The sequence below is a fragment of the Lepus europaeus genome, chromosome 14 (genome assembly GCF_033115175.1).
Source record: "Lepus europaeus isolate LE1 chromosome 14, mLepTim1.pri, whole genome shotgun sequence".
Lineage (NCBI taxonomy): Eukaryota > Metazoa > Chordata > Mammalia > Lagomorpha > Leporidae > Lepus > Lepus europaeus.
This window is the reverse complement of record NC_084840.1, coordinates 41,061,923-41,087,226: the sequence shown is the minus strand read 5'-3', so window position 1 is coordinate 41,087,226 and position 25,304 is coordinate 41,061,923. Positions and strand designations below refer to the sequence as shown.

Genomic DNA, 25,304 nt, shown 5'->3' with positions numbered 1-25,304 from the left:
TATAATATATTATATATAATATAATATAAATTATATAATATATAAAAAATATATAAATTATAATAATTAATTATAACTTTGCCTGTAGTTGCACAGTCTAATGCCCCTTGCCTTTCTCGTGCAGAGTAGCTTTGACGCCAATCCAACTGACCATAGTCTAGTAACTCACTTTTCCCATTCCTTAGAGCACCAGAGCATTTTTTTAAATGAAAAGGATAGCTTTTTTTTTTTCTTCTAAAAAGCATGGAAGAAATGTTGCTTTTGGAGACTAACTGTAACACAAGGAACAGACTGCCTGTGAGCTATGATGTTTAGGGGCTATCTGCCAACCACTCGATCTGCTCAGGCACCAGGCTGTGGCTGGATTAGGTGCTAGAGCAGACAGTGTGTCGATATCCCCTTATCATGAACTGCAGGCCTCAGTTTATCTCTTTCCCTTCTCTTACACTTTCCTGAACTTCCTAATCTAGTCAAGGGAGAGAAAAATGTTGCACTTGATAGTCGAAATAATTAAACTTTTTGTAGATTTTTTGTCAAATAATCAAATCATTAGATGTATTCATTCACCGTCCACCCTTGTGGTCAGTCAACCAGTATGAAGCCCTCCCAGGCACATTGTTCCAGGTGCCTTGGAAGAACCTTATATTTCATGATAGATGCCTTGTATTTTTGTAGCATTTGATAGCAGAGAAAGGTAATAGAGGAAAATAAGGCACACAGACACGTCAAACTTCCTGAACACACATGACAAGCATAGGCTCATTGCAGAGAGCTGAGAATCATCTGAGATGAATCCTAGGTGTGTCTGCAACTCAGCAAAGACTGTGGTTTGGAAATCACTGGGAACCACGGTGAAGATGGGTGATGAATGGAAAATGTGAGGAATCAAAGCACAGCCAAGAGCCAAGGAGTAGAGGAAAGAAGAGAAACAAAGTTCCCTCGGAGAAGCACGTTTCTCCAAGCTGTACCTTCTAAAGTTCAGATCTCATCACGTGCACCCAGGACCTTTGAAAAAAGCAGGATGTGTAAGATCAAAGCTCTCATCCAGAGCTGGTACAGAGATGGAGCTCTCTGATCTGTGTCCCAAAGATGTGACTTCAAGAATAGGAATATGATTTTCTATCTTATTTTTTATTGAACTTGGAGACTAAAGACAACTTCTTCATGCCTACACATGCATCTGTGTATGTAGTTATGATGTGTACACACAGAATCTCATGACTCGAATTTCTCTGTGTCTACTAGTGAGCATGGAAAGGAAATTAGATTGAAATCACCAAGTGCACATCAGATCTTATGAACAACGATGTCCAAATTTTATAAAAACAGTTCTCAAATAAATTCTCAATTAAAATGGAAATGCCAGGAGAGAAGATAATATCAGAACAATGACAAGCATAAAAGAATTTTTCCAGGGGTTAGTGTTGTCTTGTGGCAGGTTAAGCTGCCTGCAAGGCCAGCATCCTGTATTAGCAGCACTTGGAGTCCTGGCCTCTCTGCTTCCGATCTAGCGCTCTGCCAATGCGCCAGGGAAAGCAGCAGAAGATGGCCTGAATACTTGAGTCCCTGACACCCATACAGGAGACTTGGATGGAGTTTCAGGCTCCTAGCTTCGGCCTGGCCCAGTCCCAGTTGTTGTGGCAATTTGGAGAGTGAAACAGTAGGATGGAAGATTCTCTCTCTCCCTCTCAGTTCATTCAAGAACAAACTAGACGATGAGGACTAGTGCTGAAAAGTTCTGTCAAAAACTGTGTGGCTCTGGAACAGTGGTTCTGAGTGGGGTGATTCTGCTCCCTGGGGCCATTTGGCAATGGCTAGAGGCATGTTTGATTGTCACAAGGCAGAAGGGGCTGATATTGGTGTCCAGAGGGGGTTCTAATCATCCCACAGTGCACAGGACAGACCCCAAATGCTAATGGTGCCAAGACTGAGAAACCCAGCTCTGGGTCTTCTGCATAAAGTGCAATCTGAGGAATTTCTTTATAACTTAGTGCCAGTCTCCCTTTTAAACTACTTCCCTCTATCAGATAAGAATTTTGTAAGCCACCACGCCTCCTGTTGTCTTTCTAACAGAAACTATAATAATGCTATCCTTGCTCCTTCTGATGAGTCTGATTTTCTAATTTTATTTTAATCTATTGTATGCAAGTCTCTTATTAATAAGACAAGTTTGCTTTAGAACTGGAAAGGGGTGAATGGTTGGTTGAATGGATGGACAGACGGATGAATGGATGGGGGAATAGGTTGCTGGGGAAATAGGAGGATAGGGGATGGATAACTGGGAAAATTTAAAAGGAAAAAAAGAAGGACATTTTTGCTTCAGAAATGGAAAACACTGAAAACAATTGGGTAGCTGTCAGTGACACTGCAACAGCTGTGTAAGGGATGTATTTCTATGATGATTTTTACTTTCAGAGGAAAAACGACCCCTATGCTCTTGCATCCCTGGTGTCCTTTGAAGTGCAGAAGATGCCATATAAAGATCAGCCGGCGAAACTCCCTGAAGGAAGAATAGCCGTGAGTATCTCAGCCATATATAGGCACAAACACTGGAAATGGCGCTTAGCGTCAGCACTGCCTGGAGACGCACGTCTCTCTCACAGGACCATTTTCTTATTTTAGTCTGAACGCTTCCTACTGCCTGTCGACTTGGGTTTTCACTTTTGTATCTCCACCCTCCCCCCCAAATTATGGAACCAGACTAATACCGTTTTTTAATGAAGCCATTTTGCTACAGAGAAGTCAGACTGCAATGATTGCTATGGGGAAATCAGACTCTGATTTTAGGTGAGTGAAGAGGGGAGAAAAGAATCTCTTTCCTGGGGAGAGTTCACCATGGACCCTGACTTTTATTGGTCCTGTTTCCTTTCTGTGGCAAGAGCCATAATTCTGATCTGGGAAAAATAAAAGAATACATCATGCACTTCAGATGAATGAAACATCATGTGTCAAACCTGAGGCTGTTAAACATCACCGACTCCCAAGTATCCGTCGCAGAACAACCCCTATCATCCTCAGCAAGGGGGCAAGGCCATGCAGAGGAGAGGAGAGAATGAGTGGGAGGGGACCCGTAGGCCCTGGCACCAAAGCTCTGCCTCTCCAGTTATCTGTGAAGGTGATCAGAGACCTCTGGACAAGAGCATGCTCTGAAAACCAATATGCACATTTCAACCTTCACCTCGTGGCCATTCCATGTGTATTTACAATGCTCAATTTAAACTCTTCGTCCCCAAGTACTTGTTACTCAGAATGTGATTTGCAGACCGGCAGTTGGCCTCACATGGGAGCTCCTTAGAACTGCAGGCAGGAAGAGACCTGAGTCTCACTGTGCATGTTACCAGAGCGCTTATTCAGGGTGTCCCCACGTAGAGAGTGTACGTTTATACTGCTAGTGTCTCTTCTCGCCCCCCTGTCTTTTCATTGTAAGATCTCATCTTTTTAGTTAAATCTACTTTGATGAGTAATTGCACTGAAATTAATGAATTGATGAGTGATGCACAAGCTGAGCGTGCTACTATCATCACTTACGCAAGTTTAAGACTACAGCCATGTGTACCACCCCCTTCCTATGTGGACTGAGCAGACTTTGCAGCCGTGCTGTCAAAGCCCTCACGCGAGGATTCGCCAGTGGAGGCAGGGGTTGAGTGCATCTCGTCAGGGCAGGTAGCTGGGAGGAAAACCTGAGGCTCTGCAGTTAGAAGCACCTGGGCATCAACCTGGCTGCGTTCGCTGGCATCACTGCATCTTTGGGAAGTTGCTTTACTTTTCCCAGGCTGATGGGATTAAGCCAGGTGATAAAATCACGTAGCTACTCATGAAGCTCTAGCATTGTACCCAGAACAAGTCGGGCTCAAGTCTCATCTAAGTGTGGAGTGTCTTCCCCCTCCTCTCGCTGAGTTCAGAAAACCCAAATTTGAAATGATAGTGAAGGCTCACACAGGCGAAAGATTTTAAAACAAGCCCCGTAGCTTCCTTTCTCATTCACTTCCACGAGATGGCTGCTGGAGGTTGGATTTATGTTCAACTCAGAAAGCAGAGGCTGAGGGATTTTAATAGAGAACGTTCATCCAGAGGGGTTCAAAGGCTCAGGGCTCACAGGGAGATAGGCGCGCTTGTCTTTTCTGAGCACATGTTCCATAACAGAAACACATGTCGTGGTCCATTCCATTGATAGCACTGCATCTCCCCATGCTGCCTACAGGTGACAGCCTGCTGTTCTCAGCTCATCTCAAAAGGTCCACACAAGGATCCAATATATGCTTCCCTGTTACTGCACTGGGGGAAAAGGGCTTGTTATCTGATGTAGGTGATTTACTACACAGTTTCTGCAAAAGGTTATTGAAAAAATGTTTGGGAATGGAAGTGCTTTCCAGTCTGCCAATGTCTGATTAACTGGAGCAGATCTTGCGAGTACGAAGGTAGCAGTGTACCCAAGGGAAGCAGTCTTTCTGGGGCTTGGTTTGAGAGAAGAACTCTGGTTGGAGCTGGTAGACTGTTTTTTCCAGAGAGTTCTTCTCAAAGGTCTTGTCATTCTCTGGAAACACGCTCCGCACAAGAGCCCTGCCCTACGGGAGTAGAATCCATTGGAATAGGTAGTTTGAGGAACATCCCAGCTTCAATCTGCACTGGGGAAAGTCTCTTTGTTTCTTTCTCTGTAAGGAAACTAAATACGATTTGCTTATTTTTCTGGTCTCTTCTTGGAATGATTAGTTTGTGCTCCCTCTACAATCTGGTCAAAATCCAGTCATTTCGTGGAGCCTAAGTAGATTTATATATGGAAGAAAACAGCAGTCCTCATCTGCCCAGTGTCTGTGTTGGTACCAAATGGATTCCTCCTGTGCTGCTCAGAGGTGAGGGAAAGGCTGTATAACTCAAAGGCATGAAACCAGACACAGAATCATGACAGCATGCAAAAAAAAAAAAAATCAGTTATTTGAACATTGGTTTGGCTCACTGATAAGCTTTGGCATGTGCATCTCATGCAACCAATGTCCAGCTCTACAGTTTACCTTTAGAAGAGAATATCAGTCTGGTGTATTTCCAAAGGCAATTATTATTTTTTATGAAAATCTTAATTTTTAAACTCATCCATAGACATTTAAACCACTTGGTTTTCAGAATTGTTAGCAAAACTTAGCACCTGCAAGAGGAGTTCTTAATTAAATAATTATTTTGGAGTATAAACTTACCATGCGGACTGACTACTTTTCTCATGGGGCTGTTTCAATAGTAACCTGTATGCTCAGTTGGCCCACTTTGTGCTATTATTTTGTTCCAAATGGCACGGTGGGTAGAGTGTCCTGGAGCATTTATTTAAAGCCCTCTTCTGACCCCACTGAAGTATGTTTGCACAAGATTTTGTGATACATAAATACAGATGTCAGCATTAATTACAGTTGTAAATACAACAGAGCCTTTTCCTTTCACCTTGGTAATTTTTTTTTGGTCAAAATATATGAAAACATAGCATAAATGTCAATGGTAAAATATAGACATACTAAAGGCTTATTTATGTCTTTTCAACCATAATAAAGAACAATAAGATTTACGACATAATGAAGGTAAGACTAAATGTTCCCTATTAGGATCACTTTAAGAAAATCTAAACCGCTTACAGTTTATGGTTCTTGCTTCCTAAAATTGCAGATAATTATAATAAGTGGATTGTTAAAGTTTTATGCTGTTTTTTAAAATAGCTACAAATTTATCATAAACAAAAATGTATTAAGACAGTTTGTTGCTGAGTTGGCAGACAATTGGATTTTTCTCCCTGAATTTTAAGTTATTCAGTTACTCACTGTCACCCGCCTTTCTTAAAGCAGTTAAGATACCTGACCACATGCTGCATCCTGAAAGTTACCTTTAGTCCTAAACAGACTCCAGCTTTTGCCTCGGTCACAGACTCTTAGGACACGGGACTCGGGTGATTCAGCATTCTCCTCCTTGTGTGAGAGCGTAGAGGACGATCTGGAGCTGCAGGAGCCCACACGGTAGTTGAAATGTGGCCAGTGCAACCAGAGAATGGAGCTGGTAGTTTGATTCCATTTTAACTCACTTAAACATAAACTGAAAAAACGAAGTAGTATAAAGGAGTTTCAAAAAGCCCATGAAGTGTTCGATTTACCTTTTCATTTCATTTCTCTACAACTTTGGAAGCCCCCTCATAGAAGGTGTTTTCCCATTAAACACCTTCATTGTTTTCATAGGACTACATTTCACTTTAACCATTGGAAATACCAATTATATGTTGAAGTGACCATTGTCTTTTTAGTATTTTATTTCAGAATAGTTTAGAATTTAAAAAACAGAAGTTATGAAGCAGTAACACAGAATTCCTTTATAACTCACCATTCCGCTCCCTCTATTAACATCTCACATTCATAGATTGGTCACGATTAATGATCCACAGCCAGCTTCTACTATCTTTGTTATCCAAACTCCCTCTTTCTCTCCCATCCCTCCTCATCTTAGTAATCAACATTCTGTTTTCAGCTGCAATAATTGTTTTATCACTCATAAGTAATAGTTTATTAATAATATATAATTAAATGATGAAATGGTGATGCTTAAGGTTAATATTAGAGTCCCCACTTTTCATTCTTTTTAACGTGGCTGCTAGCAATTTTAATTGCATGCTAATTAAAGTGAACTACATGCTAAGCACATACCAGCTGCACAATAAGCACATGTCAGTCACATGTGAAATATATGCTAAGCACTCACCAACCACATGTTAAACTTGTGCCAATTACATACCCACTGCATCTAGGCACGTAGCAAGTACATGCTAACTACATGTGACACATGCTAAGCAATGCAATTTCATGGCAACTTCATGCTGAGTACATGCCAATCACATGTAAAATGCAAACTAAGCAATGACAATCATGTGTGAACTACCCACTAAGCAAGGCCAGTAAAGTGATCTGCATAGTAAGCAATGTGAACTACATATTAAGGTCATGCTAATCGCATGTTAAGTATTGATAGTCATGTGGTAGTTACATGTGAGCTACATGATATGTGCATAAAAATCCCATGACAACTCCATGCTAAAAGCATGAGATATTTATGCAAGTGGCAATGTACACATGCAAACTACATGTGAATCATGTCATCTACATGCCAACTCCAACAGAAAATTCAAGTAGTTATATGTGAATGACACTGAATACACCTGAACTACATCCAATCACATGCTGACATAAGCACATGCCAACTTCATGCTATATATATATACACACATTGCATGCTAAGTATATGCTGGCTACATACTAGCACCTGCTGACCACATGAAATATACACACCAAGCACATGACAGTTACATGATAAGCACATGTAAATAACATGTGAGTTATATACAAACCACATGCCAATTACATGTTAAGAACATGCGAATTGCATTGAGTGGCAGCATGCAAGAGAATTTCATGTGAATTATGTGCCATATACATGCCAATCCCATTAGAAAATGTGAATGACACTGTATCCAAAGTACATCCCAATCACATGCTAAACACATGTGAATTATATATTGATGTGTCAACTATATGGTGATCACATGTGGACTACCTACTAAGCAACACAAACTACCTGCTAATCATATACCAATCACATGCTAAGCACATATCATTTGTGAGATGCATGCTGAGCATACGCTAAGCACATGCCAATTTATGCAAAATATCTAAGCATATGTAAGCCACATGCCAACTACATGCTAAAAGTACTGAGCCACATGCAAGTGTCAGCATGTGCATGTAAACTGAATGAGAATTTTGTGTCATCTGCATGTCAACTCCAAAGAAAAATGCAAAACTGTTACACTAAATCCAAATGACATGGCAACTGCATGCTATATACATGCTTTTTACATGTTAAGGACATACAAACATGTTAGGTACATGCCAACGACCTGCAACTTTATGCTAAGTGCATGCCAACTACATTCTATGTGCATGCCAGTCACACATGAGCTACATGCCAGGCACATGTAATCTGTCAGTTATATGATAAATAATGTCAGTTACATGCTAACTGCGTGATAGGTGCATGCCAATTATATGGTAACTCCTTGTATGTTAACATGTGTATATGAGTGTTAGCATATTCATGCAAATTACATGTGATAAAACAAAAATGAAAAATTAAAAAGTAAAATAAATGTGAACTCTTGCAAATGAAACATGCCATTCACATGTGAATTACATATTAGTTATACATAGACTACATGGAACCTGCCAGTGAAATATATACTGTTACATGTGAATCACACCAACTATATCTGAACTACAAGCCTAATATGTCCAAACTACATGCAAACTACAAACAGTTACCTGATAAGTACATGCAAAAGGCAGCCATTGGGTGCAAAATACATGCCACTTATCTGCTAGGTACATGCTATTTATATGTGAGCTGCATGCCAACTACAGGCAAAATAAATGCAGACAACTGTAACATGTGAATGACATTGACTCTTAGCTATGTGCCAATTACATGCAAACTACTTTCTAGGTACATGGATCTTTAGTGCATGTTAAATATTAACTACATACCAATTACATGGAAGGCCCATGCAAACAGTGGTTAGCACATGCAAACTACATACAATTACATGTTAACTGCGTGCCAACTACAAGTGAAATAAATGTGGACAACTGTTACATGTGAATGACACTGACTACAGTTGAGCTACATGCTAAGCACATGCAAACCACAACAAGTACATGCACACTACAGGCCAATTACAAATGATATGAAAGCCTGGAAGATAATCTTGGAGCTGGAGAATCGAGTGGAGCAGGTCTTCATGTCTGCTGCATAGAGGAACTGGACTGGTATGGAAGGGAATGAAAACCAGGACAAGCTGAGAAGTGCAGGAGTGGCATGCACAAGTCTGGTTAGGAAGATAGAATTTTAAAAGGAGCTCTGATTCCATCCTCTCCTAAGGAGTGGGCAGAATTGTGGCACCAGAGTTCTTGAGCATGTGTCAGGATGTGAATCATGATTCTTTCAACAAACACACTTAAAACTAGGAACACTTAGACCAACTTGGTAGAGGCAATGCTTTCTACTATGTTAAAACCAGATTTGCCTGCCATAGTGAATTATGTCTGGATCCAAGAATATTTTTATTTCTCTTCTCTTTGACAAAAGGTTTTAGTAGCATGACTGAGTCTCTTCCTGGTTTTTCTGGGAGGTCTGCAGCTTCCTTGCTCTCTGGGTCTCCAAAGACAGACCCCCCCAAAAAAAAAAACAAAACTCACAAACAATAGAAGTGCTTCCTCTACCACATGGGAAGGCAGGGGTATTCCGTAGAGCATGAGTGCACAGTCTGGTCCTTTCTTCCAAGCTGTCTTGCAACACTGAGTGCTCCAGTCCCCTGTGCTTGCCTTTATCTTGCATCTGGAAACTGGATTTAGGACTGGAGGCATCTCCAACACAGCAGGACAATTAAAGGGCCACTTTGTGCACTGCAGCTTCCGGCATAAAACACAAGCTAGCTAGCCTGCCTCTCTGGGCTGCCCTTCCTTGATACATATGCATAAGGAGACTGTGTACTGGTTAGTGATGTGCAACATCTAGTCCCGCTGAGACTCTTTTTTCTCATCTGTAAACTGAGGGAGTTAAAGGATTTCTAACCCCTTGCATATCCAGCAGTTCATGGTTGTTCATAAGCTCACCTCCCAGTGAAGCTGAGTTCTACAGCAACATGTGGACAGACGTGGTGTTCTTTAGAGTCTACTTGTGGACGTTGTTGCCATAAAAAGTCTAGCCCAGGGGCCAGCATCGTGCCATAGCAGGTAAAGCCACCCTAGCATCCCATATGGGTGACAGTTCATGTCCTGGCTGCTCCACTTCCAATCCAGCTCCCTGCTAATGTGCCTGGGAAAGCAGCAGAATACAGCCTAAGCGCTTGGGCCCCCTGCACCCCTTGTGGGAGACCCGGATGATGCCCTTGGCTCCTGGCTTTGGCCTGGTCCAGCCCTGGCTGTTGTGGTCATCTGGGGAATGAACCAGCAGATGGGAGATTCTCATTCTCTCTCTCTCTCTCTTTCCCTTTCTCTCTCTCTCTCCCCCTGCTTCCTCATTCTGTGTAACTCTTTCAAATAAAAAACTACATCTTTAGAAAAAAGCCCAACCCAATTTAAGACTCTTCCTATACACGTTGTTGGTTCTTGGCCCACCTGGTTCTACTCTGGGGTACTGTGGTTATGAGCCAGCCACCCAGCAAGAGTCTGTCATGAGGCATTCACCAGTGTGCCCGGCCTGGGGAAGTGCTGTAACCTCTCCAGTCTCCCCTGGGATGATTTTGTTATGTGGGTCCTTGCAGAACTATTATGAGTATTGTACTGACAACAACTGTTTTATTTCACTCATTTGCTTTATTTTCCGTTTCAGATTAAGACGTCCGTTATTTGGGCAACCCCAAATGTCTCCTTCTCAATCCCACTCTGGGTAATAATATTAGCAATACTTCTTGGATTGTTGGTTCTGGCCATTTTAACCTTAGCTTTATGGAAGGTAAGTTGATTTACTTTATTTCCTTTTGGACTGGAAATAAGGGTATTTAAAAGGGTATTTGGGGGGTTTAAAAAGAATGCTGGAGGCAAGATTTGGACTTTTTGAACAGTGTGAAGGACGTAAAGAGAAAATTGTGTCTTGTTTGCTTTGGCTTACTTAATATGCTTGTGTAGCTGACATTTAAGATGATCGATGGTGTTTAATGTTGCATTCATCTTAAGATTTCTTATAAATAAATATGGAATAAGACTTTTTTAACTAAAATCTGTGATTCTCTTTTCAATATGCTTGGAGTGATAACGTTATGAGTTTTGTTTTTCTTTTTCAATCAACTCAGATCTTAAGTTTTTTTATTGACATGGGCCTACCATTAATCCCTTGAGATTTATCTTTGTAAGCAGTACACAGATATAATTAATATAGGTCAATTCTGATATTTTTATTCCAACCATCAATTAGACCGAATTGATCATGCATATTAGAAAATTACTGCACTTATTTTCTTGCCACTTAGCTTTTTCCATTAGGAAGCCTTAACTCACTCTAACTTACTTGTTAATCAATTTTTATTGAGGTTCATTCTAAAGTCTATGAGAGTTAATTTCTGCTGCAATAACCCGCACAACTGCCAAGTTTCCCGGAGCCTTCCATCCCAAACTACAATGTCATAATTACATGACCAGTCACATCTTAGTTACTCACTATTGTCATGATTCTCCAAAAACATAGTATATTTTCATTTTAAAACAAAATAGAGAAGCAGCCATTTAGCCTAGCAGTTAAGACACCGGCATCCCACATTACAGTCTCTGGCTTCTGACTCCAATTTCTTGCCAGTGCAGATGCTGGGAAGAAGTGGATTCAAGTAACTGGGTTCCTACCATCCACATGGGAGATCTAGATTATGTTCCTCATTCCTGGCTTCAGCCTAGACCAACCCCAGCCATTGTGGGTATTTGGAGGTGCAATAGATGGGAGTTTGTTTACTAGATCTTTCTCTCTGCCTCTCAAATCATTTTAAATTTAAAATACAGTATGTGGATCTATACCAGCTCTCTGGTGTGGCTCGGGAAGGCAGTGGAGGATGGCCCAACTGCTTGGGCCCTGCACCCACATGGGAGACCAGGAAGAAGCACCTGGCTCCTGGCTTTGGATCGGCGTAGTTCTGGCCGTGGTGGCCATTTGGGGGTGAACCAACGGAAGGAATACCTCTCTCTCTCTGTCTCTCTCTCTCTCTCTCTCACTGTCTAACTCTGCCTGTCAAAAAAAAAAAAAAAAAGCCTTAGGTCTAAGTTAAACAATAGCTTTTTTGATCACTATTGGCAGGGTTTTGTTTCTTTGTCTGTTTCGACATCCTGAGCCCACACCGTATTTAATACCCTTAGAAATAGATTTTATGTTATCCTGTTATTTACAGTCACTGTTCTTCCCATGACCATAAGATGCAAGTGACAGACAATGTCACTCCAGCCCTGCGACACAAAGACGACTTGATTGCATAGCCAAACCGAGTGCATTAGGCTTCCAACCTGAGAAACAATAGCTACAAATTGAAGTTTCAGGTTTCTAGGAAAAGTTAGCAAAATAATAACTCAAAATTTGGAACAAGTAAGATTCTAGAATCCCTTCTTCCCTTAGCTGCTGGTTAATCTTTGGGGCGTTACTAAGCTGTCTGTGTCTGCCTACTTCTGGAGTCAAGACAGCAAACCAAATCGTCCGGACTACGCTGCACTTTCCACCAAGTGCAGAGAGAGGGGGCAGGCATCTCCCCACTTCTTCCTATGCTCCATCCCCAGGTAGCCCGAAGCACACTTCAGGGGGTAATGTCCCCCTCCTCCCCTCCTGGTCAGCAGTCAGTACTGCTGCCGGCTCCCCAAACAGGCCCAGGGAAGCAGAGCGGGAATCCTTGGGACACTCTGCAGTGATGCCAGTGTAGTCTCCCCGGGAGGTGTTTGGAGACAGGGACGTTCCCCTACAGTAATTCCTCTCTACAGGCCACCAACGCACTGCGGGTCTGTCTGCATTGGGAGAACTGGGTGGACCATTTCTGCAGAGGTCCCGGCTCCTTGCAGACTCGATGAAATGTATGTTTCTTCAAATGAGGGGTTTTGCGAGCCACACCGTGGCTGGGTTTTATAGCCCTCTGATCTATTTTGTAGTGTGGATTCTTCGACAGAGCAAGGCCGCCTCAGGATGATATGACTGACCGGGAACAGCTGACAAGCGACAAGACCCCAGAGGCATGACAAGGACCAACACCATTTCAAAGAACTCAAACATGGTCCTGCTCAAAGACAAGAAAGAACATCAGGGTTCAATAAAGGTTGTCCTGTATCTACTCATGACCTTGGAAATGGAGAGGCCCCTGAAATCGTCCCTTCATCTGCAGTGTGCTTTGGAGAAGTTGTCACGGGTCCCAGGGAACCCTTTGGGAAACGAGTGGCCGACACGGCGCCAACAATCGGCAGTTGTGGACGACTTCTTTCGCCCTCTTCGCTCTGCTCAGCAGACACCTTGACGTGGGGATGGGCTCTTAGGCTGCTGTCCAGGTGAATCCAATGTCAGTTGCGTAGATGAGATGTCTGAATTACTCTTGAACTGAGAAGGTGAACTCAGACCGTCCAACACTGCTGTATCAAGTGGAGCATCGGCCACCTGCCTGTGGCAGAAAAGCCTTTCTGATGGCGCTGTGGCTCGGGGCGGGGGGTGGGGGACAGCAACAGGTTATTGGTGCTGTGAAAGTACTGGTGAAGCCACAGAGACAGCTTGCAAGTGGGGGTAAACGTGCATTTCTTTCTTTCCCATCCCTCCCTGTTGAGTATCTAGTCAGCTAGAGGATGTGGAAATTGACATTGGGTTAGCTCCTTTTCAAAGCCAGTCACTCAGTTTCCTCCCATGATAACCACTTTGTGGGTAACTCATTTAACCAGCTTCCTCAGAATCAAGACAATGCTAAGGACAAGCAAATCGGTGTCAGGAGTCAATTTTATTTCACACCTTGCAGCTTTCCAGTTGAAATTACTTGTTTTTAGTCACACTATTCAGGAATTCACATCTGCTTAAACTAGCTTTGAAAAGCATTACTTTATATTTCCCTTATATATTCATAAAAGTCTTTGCATTGACTTGGTTAATACATGAATGTCAAGATACTCTCCACTCTGTGTGGTGTTTAAAATTTCCTGAGTTCATTAACATTAAAAAGCCATTTAACAATACGGATAAACATTGTTTTTCAATATTCATAAGAAGCAATGCCAATATTTAGCTTGAGCTTATTTTCCCTGCTAATGAGGATGGGAATATAAAGTTATGCAGGGGTGAGGCAACTCTACAAAGCTGGTTTCTAAGGATTTTCTGTAAAATTTCTCATTCCAACATATTGCTCATTTTTACTGCTAATGCTTATAGTACATAACTTTGGAGAATACTCTTTTATTTAAGCTATTTCTCATCCTCTTGAATTTAACCATGAAAGAGAATGGCTGTTTAAAACACTTGTAAATAATCCATATTCATGTATAATATCATCAATTTTGAAGTAAAATTGACCAGCTAAATTCATAGTCTGACAATTTTGTATCCTTTTTATAATAATGAAATATTGCTATGAAAAAGAAATGAACAAATTTTTATGTGCAATATTTTATAAACCTATGTATCTGAGACATGTTTACACTGGCATTAGTTACTTTTAATTAATACCTTAGGAAGATTACATATGATAGAAGCTGACCAAAATCCATACATTTACACAGCAGCTGAAAAAAGTTGTGTCCCAATATCAACAATCACACGTTATTTGAAGGATGACCCAAACTCACAGGCACTACATTTTATACCAGGCCTTAACCTGGAGGAAAGCCATGGGGCTCCAGCTGCAGAACTTGGTTGGGAAGTAAATAAAAGGCACGTGGCAGAACACGCTGTTGCCATCCATCTTCTTGCTGCTTGTGAACGAAACCCTGCTGCGGAGGGAGAGACAATTTGATGTCTGTGAGGAACCGAGCTCTAGTCCCCAGTCTGTGTACCCCACAGTGGCTGAGCAGTGTGCTCTCGCCTCAGAGTGTTTGAGACTCCTACACTGGCCGCTGGGGTCCTCACTGTTAGTCCCCTGGGTGGACTTGGCTTTGAGAGTAGGCAGCCATCTGTAGCTCTCTGCCCCAGTCAGTGCCTTAATTCTTATTGTTGTGCCTGACCTTGACCAGTAGAAGGATAAGCTTCTTGGGATGTGGGGTCACAAAAGGTCCCCTAAGAAAAGCACTCCTTGCATTTAAGGTAACATTTGTGAAGGACCATGGTCCTCTTGAGCTATTCCCTCTTGGGGAACATTCTTGCTGCCAAATGCCATGTGGATATTTATGACATCATCCACGGGCCACACAAAACCAGCAATTACAAGTTCACCTGCTACATATGTACTGAACTTTAAGTCCCACCTTTGGTTGCCTTGGCAGAGCCAGACCAAATGATTTCTCAGGCCTCCCTGGTAGATCTAACAGAGGGCCCTGCAGAACTGGTTGCGATGGACACCCAGAGGCAACATGAGATGCCACTAGGCATCCTGAGACTGGATCGGAGCCCAGCACCGGGGCTTTAAGGAAATTTGGCCTTCTTACCATCTCTACCGAGAGTGGTCTCCCCCTAGACAGGGTGGGCACCCTGACTTGCTTGCAGGTGCTGCTACCTACTGCCATGGTAGAGGTCTGTCACACAAGTGCACAGGATGGCCCTCTATACCTTATATGTGGAGACAAGTGAAGGGAGGGAGAAAAGTGGGGCCAGGCAGAGCCCTAGGTGACCAGCTCCTCAGCGTGCCCTCAGCACAGAGGCCACCCCAACAATGCACTGCACATTCTGCTTCTCATTACAGCACTGCCAATAGCGTTCATAATTCACAATGGGCTGTGCTCCTCTTTCAGTCTATCTGTGTTTCTCTTCAAAGAATTCCTCTTTTGAATTCTTGCAGCTGGTTTTTAAGACACAGGAAGAATGGGAAAATTGAGTTTTATAAACTTGGAGATTTTGATACAGTAAATAATATGTGCTAGTTACCACTGAAATCCCTTAGAAACTCAACTCTTGTTTTATTTAAGTATATGTGTAGATATCTGTGAAGATTTTCATGTACCTACTTACCTTGTCACTAATAAAATTAAAAATTAAAGACACAATAGCTTATCTATGGTTTTTTTCATGTGCAAAAAGTTTCCCATAATGAAGACATCAAAATTTTCCACCTTTCCACCTTGATTCTTTATTATAAAAATATTCAACTTTGGAAGAAATTTGAAAGAGCATAACTTCAACACTCCTTGGGATGATGATAATGTATTTCTACTAAGATTACAGCAATGGTTACACAACTCCAAGTATACTAAAATTTACTGAGTTGTGAAATTTCAATAGGTAAGTTTTATAGCATGTGAATTATATCTGAATAAAAAGGTTAGGGGCAGGCATTTGGCCTAGCAGCCAAGATGCCCGTGGGGATGCTTAGGTTGGAGTTCTGGCTCCACTACTGATTCCAACTTCCTGCTCATGTGTACCCTGGGAAGCAGCAGATGGCTCTGGCCAAGCACATGGGAGACCTAGATTTGAGCTCCCAACTCCCAGCTTCAGTCTAGTCCAGCCCAGGCCTTTGCAGGCATTTGGAATTGATAGGATTGATCTCTCTCTCTCTCCCCATCCCATCCCGCTTCTACTTTCACAAGCATAAGTATTTAAAGTCACTTTTAGTACTTTCACTCTTATACAACCAATTTCTCCATGTTGCCTTTCAAATTGTGTCCATTCTTCTATTTTAGCTCCTTTATGGAGACTTCCCTTGCATCTTTGGCTAACTTCAGAGTCCTCCTGTCCTCCAACTGTGCTCTGTAAATGACTACACTTTCCATTTACTTTCCACAACCATATTTCAGCATGACTGACCCTCAATGAGAGCAGAAACCCTATCTTCATCTGTTTCCTAGAACGAGCAGCATTCTAGAGTGAAGGAATGGATAGGGAATCTGTGCACAGATAATAATAATCATGGTGAACAGACACCTGTATGATCCACTTTCATCACGAAGCGCTAGAGGACACACAAATGTGCCTACATCTTCCTACTTGCAATGCTATCACAGGTTGAACATTGCTAATCTGAAAATCCAAAATGCTCCAAAATTAAAAGCTTTTTGGGTGCCAACATGATGCCACAAGTCAAAGATACCATACCTAACCTCGTGTGACAGGTCACAATCAAAACACAGGTGCACTAAAAATGCTATATGAAATTACCATCAACTTATGTGTATATGAAATATATAGAACATAGATGAGTTTTGTATTTAGGATCCCATCCCCAAAATATCTCATATTTATGCAAATAATCCAAAATCAGAAAGAAACTGAAATCCAAAACACTTCTGGCCCCAAGCATTTTGTTTTTTTATTTTTGTTTTTTTATTTATTTTTTTGACAGGCAGAGTGGATAGTGAGAGAGAGAGACAGAGAGAAAGGTCTTCCTTTTGCCGTTGGTTCACCCTCCAATGGCTGCCGCAGCTGGCGCGCTGCGGCCGGCGCACCGCACTGATCCAAAGGCAGGAGCCAGGTGCTTCTCCTGGTCTCCCATGGAGTGCAGGGCCCAAGCACTTGGGCCATCCTCCACTGCCCTCCTGGGCCATAGCAGAGAGCTGGCCTGGAAGAGGGGCAACCAGGACAGAATCCGGCGCCCCGACCAGGACTAGAACCCAGTGTGCCAGCACCGCTAGGTGGAGGATTAGCCTGTTGAGCCACGGCACCGGCCTTCCCCAAGCATTTTGGATACGGACAATATCTGTGTAATAGTTACCAAAGTTCTATTTAACTGGTGAACCATAATTTGTTTAACACTCTCCTCTTATTGGCAATACCTATTCATAGTTTCATATATTAAGAATAGCATTAAATTGAGTATTTTCATATATGGGTGTTCTTTTTGTTTATTCCAATGAATGAACTTTTTAAAAAGAGTTATTTATTTGAAAGGCAACAATACAGAGAGCAAGAAAGGAAGAGAGAAAAATTTTCCACCTGCAGGTTCACTTCCCAAGTGACCTGGGTTAGGCCAAGCTGAAGCCAGGAGCTTCACTGGTTCTCCCATGTGGATGGCAGGGGCCCAAGCACTTAGGGCATCTTGCATTGCTTTTCCAGGTGCATTAGCAGGGAGCTGGATCCTAAATGGAGCAACCCAGATTTGAATCAATGCCAATATAGGATGCCAGCCTCACAAGCTACAACTTAACCCACTGTGCAACATCAGCCTCATCAATGAGTAAACTTAGCAAAAGATTTATTGGGCAAATTATATGAAGATTTTTGTAGCTCTTGAAAACATGTTTTGCTGTGTGTGTATATGTGTGTGTGTGTTTTGACAGGCAGAGTTAAGACAGTGAGACAGAGACAGAGAGAAAGGTCTTCCTTTTTCCATTGGTTCACCCCCCAAATGGCCGCTATGGCCGGCATGCTGCGCTGATCCGAAGCCAGGAGCCAGGTGCTTCCTCCTGGTCTCCCATGTGGGTGCAGGGCCCAAGGACTTGGGCCATCCTCCACTTCCTTCCCGGACTACAGCAGAGAGCTGGACTGGAAGAGAAGCAACCGGAACAGAATCCGGCGCCCCAACTGGGACTAGAACCCGGAGTGCTGGCACCACAGGTGGAGGATTAGCCAAGTGAGCTGCGGGCCGGCCAAAAACATGTTTTTCATAAGGAGACTCAATCAACCTACATTTAGCATTTCCTTCACACTTATTTTTAAAGTTTAGTGTCTTAATTTATATTCCATTAGAATTCAGTAAATTTAATGTACTCAGTTAATTTTGAACTCTAGCCATTTAATATAGATTAGTTTATTTGCCATACCACATAAGATACTGACTGGCATTCATGAATTTCATTGAGAAGAACCCATTTCTTGGGGATTTCCTGGAGCCTAGAGCAAGCAGTAGGTGAAATCCTTCTCTTCATGATATATAGCACTCACACTTCAAAACCTAAACATATATAAAGACTTATGTTGGTCCAAAGGTGCCTGTGTATCCCGGAAGAACATATGAAAAACTGTTGTACCTGAGTGAGTACAAACAGATGGGCACCACACATTAATAAAATCTGATGGTGGAGAGAGGGCTCATGACCTAAAGAACTCTTGACCCCAAAGCTCAAATGACAGGATTTATAAAGGCAAAACCCACAAGGATGGGAGGGGAATACATGGTTGCTAGGATCTGGGAGAATACACGGTTACTAGGGTCAAGCTGACCTAAGGCCTATGGGAAACTAATACCAATTACAATCTTGACAATAGACAAAGTACAATCTTAACATTAATCCAGGTGCAGGTTATCTGTTTTAAGCTTGAGGGATCATACTAGGGAGTTTCTATGGTCTACCAAATGGGATGCAGTGTTACCTTATTGTCCGAGTTGTAGACCGTGGTTAGTTTCAAACCAGAGTCTCACGGAGGGGGGTGCTTTCTCAAGATGAACTCTTGGGTGCTCTAAAATGGAGTCCCTCTTGTCAGGGTGTCACTTCAAAACCAAATGTAAGCTTCAGTGATATTTGGTCCTGAAGATCAAAGCACCCAACCTGGTATATTTTGTCAGAGGCAATACTGAAGGATCCATCCTAGGTCAGTGTCACTGGTTAAGGCCTGTGCATACTTGTGGTGAGGAAAAGGGGGAAATTTTACCATGTATTACATAGTAGTAAAATGTTCTGTATTTATATGATCAAGGTGGCAGCTAAGCCTTCTCAACAGAAAGATGCAGAGGCAGAGAGAGAGAGAGGTCTTCCATTCACTGGTTCACTCTCCAGATGGCCTCAACGGCCAGAGCTAAGCTGATCCGAAGTCAGGAGCCAGGAGCTTCTTCTGGATCTCCCATGTGGGAACAGGGGCCCAAACACTTGGGTCATCTTCCACTGCCTGCCCAGGCTACAGCAGAGAACTGGATCAGAAGAGGAGCAGCCAGGATATGAACTGGTGCCCATATGGGATTCCAGCACCACAGGCAGAAGCTTAGCCCACTAAGCCACAGTGCCGGCCCAACAAATTCTCTTGATATCTTTGCCACCTCCTGTTGTTTTATATGTAGACATTTAATCATATCAGTAATTTCTAAATATTGAGTTGAGATTTGGGTGCCTAGATTGCGCAAAATTGGAGAAGGGTAACTCCTCCCAGATTTCCCTGTTAAGGTAGAATTCTCTTCTGTATTTTACACTTCTATGAAATTCATACAACCCTCATATGGTACCCCCAAAGCAAAGAACATCCTGGTGATCTCAGAAAGAGATAAAACATGAAAACCTTTGGTTGACACCCATAAATGCTAAGATGGTACCTCCCCAAGGTCTGATGTCCCTTTCCATAAATGTAACAAACCTCCTTCAGAACTCTGATTACATTAAATGTTAGATTCCCTTTAATGTGAGAAGTTTAAGGCACTGACATTTTAGACTCATTTGGGAGTTTAGCAAAACCATAATTCACCCCAGTGATGCTTTGGTAGATGGTGAGTTCAGAATGACTAGCGTGGAGCCAGTGTTGTGGTGAAGCAGGTTAAGCCACTGTTTGTGATGTGGACATCCCGTACTGGAGTACCAGTTTAATTCTCAGCCGCTCTGCTTCCACACCAGCTCCCTACTAACACACCCAGGGACAGCAGCAGCAGATTGACCAAGTAGCTGGGCCCCTGCCACCTACATGGAAGACCTGGATAGAGTTACATGCTCCTGATTTCAACTTGGCCTAACTCTGGATGTTGAGGCCATTTGTGGAGAGAACCAGCAGATGGAACATCTCTCTCTCTCCCTCCTTCTTTCTTTCTCTCTCTCCATGAAACTCTGCTTTTCAAGTAAATAAATAGATAAAAATCTTTATAACAACAACAACAACAAAATGACCAGCATGCATAGGGTATAAATCTACTTCCATTTAAATTCTACTCACCCCAGTCCCCAAAATACCATCTGACATGCTGCCTTGGAAATTGTTTATGAGCAAATTCTTTGTTATTTATGATTCTTGACCAAAATCCAAATGGAAATGCAGCCTGATGCCAGGGTCTCTTGACAATAAAAAGTCTTGAATTTAACTTCTGCTGGCGCCATGAAATGACAAGACCGGAATGTTCTTACCATCTCAGTGCATTGCTTATTTTGGTTGTGCACCGTGTTGTAGAAACAATCAAGTCATCAGAAACTTGCCCAGCTCTCCAATCATCAGATCCGATTTTTTTTAAAGCAGTAAATGTAGACTTCTTTGGTTTTAGTTTTAGATGCTAGTTTTCATTCTCTCAATTGTAGCATAAATAAATACTTCCAATTTTTGTTTCTTTAAGGATTTTTAAAACTCCTAATTCCCTGCAGTATTAGTTTCCTAGTACCATGAACTACAGGTCTTAAAAGTGCAGAAATGCGTTGTCTCACTGTGTTGGAGAAAATTCAGAAACTCAAATTCAAGGTCTTGGCAAGGCTATGCTCCCAGTGTAGATGCCATTCTCCATACCTCTCTCCAAGCCTCTGCTAATCTCAAGTGCTTCTTGGCTTGTAAATACATCACACCAAAGTGCCCTCTTCACACGGCTTTCTCCTTAGGTGTCCTAGCATCTCCTCTCTCACCACTGTGTGACTACCAGTGGTTCCCCTCTTAATCAGAACAACAATCATATCATGGTCTGCATAACACTGAATTAATGGGAAGCAGAAAGGAAGTCCCTGACTTTGGATCATAGGGCTTGGTCCCCAGCAACATCTGTCCACACCAAGAAGGTACTGGTTAAATCTGTAATGACCCACAACTGAGGGGGAAAAAAAAAAAAATGGTAAGTAACATTCTCTGAGCACATGTTGTATGTGGTGCTGGGCCACATACCTGTGATAGGAGGAAGTTTACCCAACAAAAGAAGGCAGGTTCCTCTGTGCCACAGATGGGAGTGAAAAATGCCTGTCTGTGACATTGGAGCTCCCAGTTGAGCAACAGCCCAGAGTAAGGGCTGGTAAGCTAACCCCTCTCACACCTGCTCCACCCACTGGCTCTTCCCACCATCTCCCTTCCAGGTGAATATATTCCTTCAGCCAACGGTCTCTCAGCCCACACTGGGGTTCAGGAGTTGTTCTCAGCCCAGGAGCCCTAGGCTCAGCTTCATTGACCAAGAATTTCATAACTGAAAAATGCCTCACCCAGACCATGTCAGGAATGCCAGAGAGATCTGGGGCGTTGAACCAAGAGAAGGGAATATCTAGGGGCAATATTGACTCTAAGAATCTTAAGGACTAGTATGAGGAAGAAGAAGGAAAAGTAGGAAGGAGTTGAGGGTGGATTAATAAAAGTACCAATGGGGGCTGGCATTGTGGTGTAGCACGTAAAGCTGCTGCAAGTGATGCCAACATCCCACATGGGCATTGGTTTGAGTCCTGGCTGCTCTACCTCTGATTCTGCTCCCTGCTAATGTGCCTAGGAAAGCAGCAGAGGATGCTCCAAGTGCTTGTGCTCCTGCATCCACGTGAGAAACCTGGAAGAAGCTCCTGGCCCCTAGCTTTGGATAGACCTAGCCCTGGCTGTCACATCTTTTAGTAAGTGAACCAGTGGATGGAAGACCTTTCTTTCTCTCTCTCTCTCTCTCATCCCCTCCCTCCCTTTCAAATAAGTAAATATTTTCTTAAAAATTACCAGTGATGACAATGAAAATGGAAATATATGACATAGTCACTGTGTACCAAGTCGCCCGCTAAGCACTTTATGTGCCTTTCTTGGTTTACTCCTCACCAAACACGGGATAGATACTTTCAAAGAAAACCTTATTCTGATGTGTGTTAAAGCGATAAAGCAGACTTCGTTCAGGACCCTCACAACAGGTATAGGGACAACCATGGTGGGGTTTTGTGGTAGAGGAAATGGGGCTCAGTTTTGAATTCAGCAAGGAAAAGGGAGGATTGGTGGCCAAGGAACAGGGTGGAGGCCAGGTATGGAAAATTCCTAAGAGGCAACATCAGGAGTAAGGGAGATTTTGACCATGGGGCTCAGATAATCCCTGGAGGATGGCAGAGGATTGTTGAGGTTGATTAGTTTTGAGAGGAGGAGCAGGGTGGGGGCAAGAGGCGCGGAGTCACCACACAGACCCTGGGAGTCGGGTGAAAGCAGGCCAGAGACAAGCAGCCTGCAGACTTGTTTATTTCAGCTGGACAGCAGCTTAAATAGCCAAAGCAGCCAATCCAGTCAAGGGGTGGTCTATACCCTAACCAATCACAGCCTGTTGCCAGGCAGTATCCGAAGCCATCCAATCCCAGGCTGTTGCCAGGCAGGCTCCATTGCCAGGTGGGTTTCGAAGCCATCCAATCACAGCCTGTTGCCAGGCAGGCTCTGCTGCCAGGTGGGTTCGAAGCCATTCCTGAGTAACTGATGCTCGCTTGCCAGCGGCCATCTTGGCATGGCCTTCTCATTCCACCACAGAGGATGAGCACACTGATCAGATATGGAGAATCTGGAAACACTGTATTTTTTTTCGTTGTTTATGTTTTTATTTCATAATCATAACTTTTAACTCTGCAATTCTGCTAGACTTGGAGGGGAAGTAAGGAAAACACAGAACCAAAGACCTGCAGGGAGAGCACAATTCAGGGTGTCACGAGCAGATGAGGCAGAGGGTGCTCTCCTGAGCTAGAGGAATGGTCAGGTGGGTGAGATAAAACTCGTCAGATGCATTAGAGTTGTCCACAGTTGGCAATGGTGATCTTCTTGCTGGTCTTGCTGTTCTCGGACCCAAAGTGCTCCATGGCTTCCACAATGCTCATGCCCTCTTTCACTCTGCCAAAGACCACATGCTTGCCATCCAACCAACTCAGTCTTGGCAGTGCAGATGAAGAACTGGGAGCCATTTGTGTTGGGCCCAGCGTTTGCCATGGACAAGATGCCAGGACCTGTGTGCTTCAGCAGGAAGTTTTCATCCTTGAACTTCTCTCCATAGATGGACTTGCTGCCAGTGCCACTGTGGCGTGTGAAGTCACCACCCTGGCACATAAACCCTGAAATAATCCTGTGAAAGCAAGAACCCTTATAACCGAATCCTTTCTCTCCGGTGCTCAGAGCACGGAAGTTTTCTGCTGTCTTTGGAACTTTGTCTGCAAATAGCTCGAAGGAGACGTGGCCCAAAGGCTCGCCATCGACGGTGATGTCGAAAAACACGGTGGGGTTGACCATGGCTGATGGAGAGCAGCTGTGGGCAACAAAGGTACGAGGGCTTGGAGATCGTTTTCGGTGGGAACACTGCAGGGTTAGTCATGGTCCTTCCATGACGTCAGCCTGGATGACAGAGCAGGCGTCAGAAGGGAATAGATGCATGAAGACCTGTTTTCAAGCCATTTGAAGGAGGCACACTCCACAAAACCTTATCCGAAGCTCTGGTTGTGTCCGCTATTGGACTGCTGAGCAAAATTCAGTTTCCCTAAGACCTCGCAGTTGAACAGCATCTGCCTGGTCAATAAATATAGGGCAAAAAGTAGTTTAACAGCATAAATAAACTGCACCATTTCCTCTCTGAAAACACATTGTTTTCTTCCTCTCCCAGTAAAACTCACGACCATTCAAACACACACACATTTTCACGCTGAAGTGAAATGGCTGAGCCAGTGAGGCCCCGGGACTATCCTCCCAGCTGCTTCCCCAGCTTGCAACTTAACTCTCTCCAGATGGAACCCATCACTCCTTCTCCCTCCTCATAATTTTTGTCTTGAGTAAAACAACTCAAAGAGAGTTTTCTTTTCCCTCCTGTGAACTCTAAAGCGGGAGACACCGAGCTGCGGCCGCAGTGACGAACACCGGGTAGACACGGTTTCTGTCTCGCCCTTGGATGTCCGTATAAGGACAGTGGGCTCTCCCTTAGTGCAGACGGCTCAAAAGGACCAGACTTAAAGAGTAAGATCAGTCGTATCCAAGGAAAAGCTCGGTTCTTACAGAGATGAGGGATGCGTGGCCCATGGGCCGCTTGAAGCCCACGGGAGTATCTTGGTCTAGCCCTTCCAAGGCAACTTCAGGAGAGACTCAAAATTCGATAAATGTACAGCAGATCACTTTTTAAGTTGATAATTTTATATAGCCCACAAACGATGTTATAAATAAATATTCAAATGAACCCACTCCAAAAAGGACAATTCACTTGTCATGACTCCCTCTTACAGAGGGGGAGACCGTGCTTAGAGGGGTTCATTCACGTGGGGATAACTGGGTGATTTCAAGAGCCAGAGGCCTGATGACTGGTGTGTGACTGACTGACTATGTGTGAGGAATCCTTGTGGGTCTGTCCACTTATCCCCAGCGTGCTTTACAGTGCTTGATACATATATGGTAGTGCAGATACTTCACTGTACTGAAATCGCAACCTACGGAACTCACGAGCGGCTTCCCGTTTTTCTGTGAGGGATCCCTCCTCTGGTATTTATAGGAAGAATGTTCTCAAGACTCTGCACACGAGGGAGTGGGTGGGGAAGAGGAGGCAGTCTCTTTCCGGCTCCCAGGTCACCACAGGCCCTTGTTCCTGCTGGGAATTCTTGACCATGCTGCCTTGGTGGGATGCTGGTGCCTTCAGTCAGCTATGGTGCAGGTGAGGCTTCAGGGCAAGCCACGCTTCCCCTGATTTTCCCTGCATCATTATCTCCCAGAGGCATTGCTGTGGGGTTAGGAGTGGAGTGGATTCTGAATTCTGGCCCCCACTCCTGCAGGCAAGCCCTATATTAAAAACTTATGTAAGTATATGAATT

The 25,304-nt window shown here is 43.4% G+C and overlaps 1 protein-coding gene and 1 pseudogene across 1 annotated transcript in view; one reads left to right on the top strand and one right to left on the bottom strand.

Annotated features, from left to right (window-relative positions):
• Positions 1–15,693, top strand: part of ITGA8 (integrin subunit alpha 8) — a 191,921-nt gene extending 176,228 nt beyond the window's left edge. The window contains exons 28-30 of the mRNA XM_062210503.1: positions 2,416–2,517; positions 10,405–10,527; positions 12,687–15,693. Coding sequence (XP_062066487.1) covers positions 2,416–2,517; positions 10,405–10,527; positions 12,687–12,773 — 312 coding nt within the window. The 3' untranslated portion in view covers positions 12,774–15,693. The remainder of the gene's footprint in view (positions 1–2,415; positions 2,518–10,404; positions 10,528–12,686) is intronic.
• Positions 15,694–23,061: 7,368 nt separating this feature from the next.
• Positions 23,062–23,748, bottom strand: LOC133773761 (peptidyl-prolyl cis-trans isomerase A-like; annotated as a pseudogene).
• Between the last annotated feature and the right edge of the window lie 1,556 nt (positions 23,749–25,304).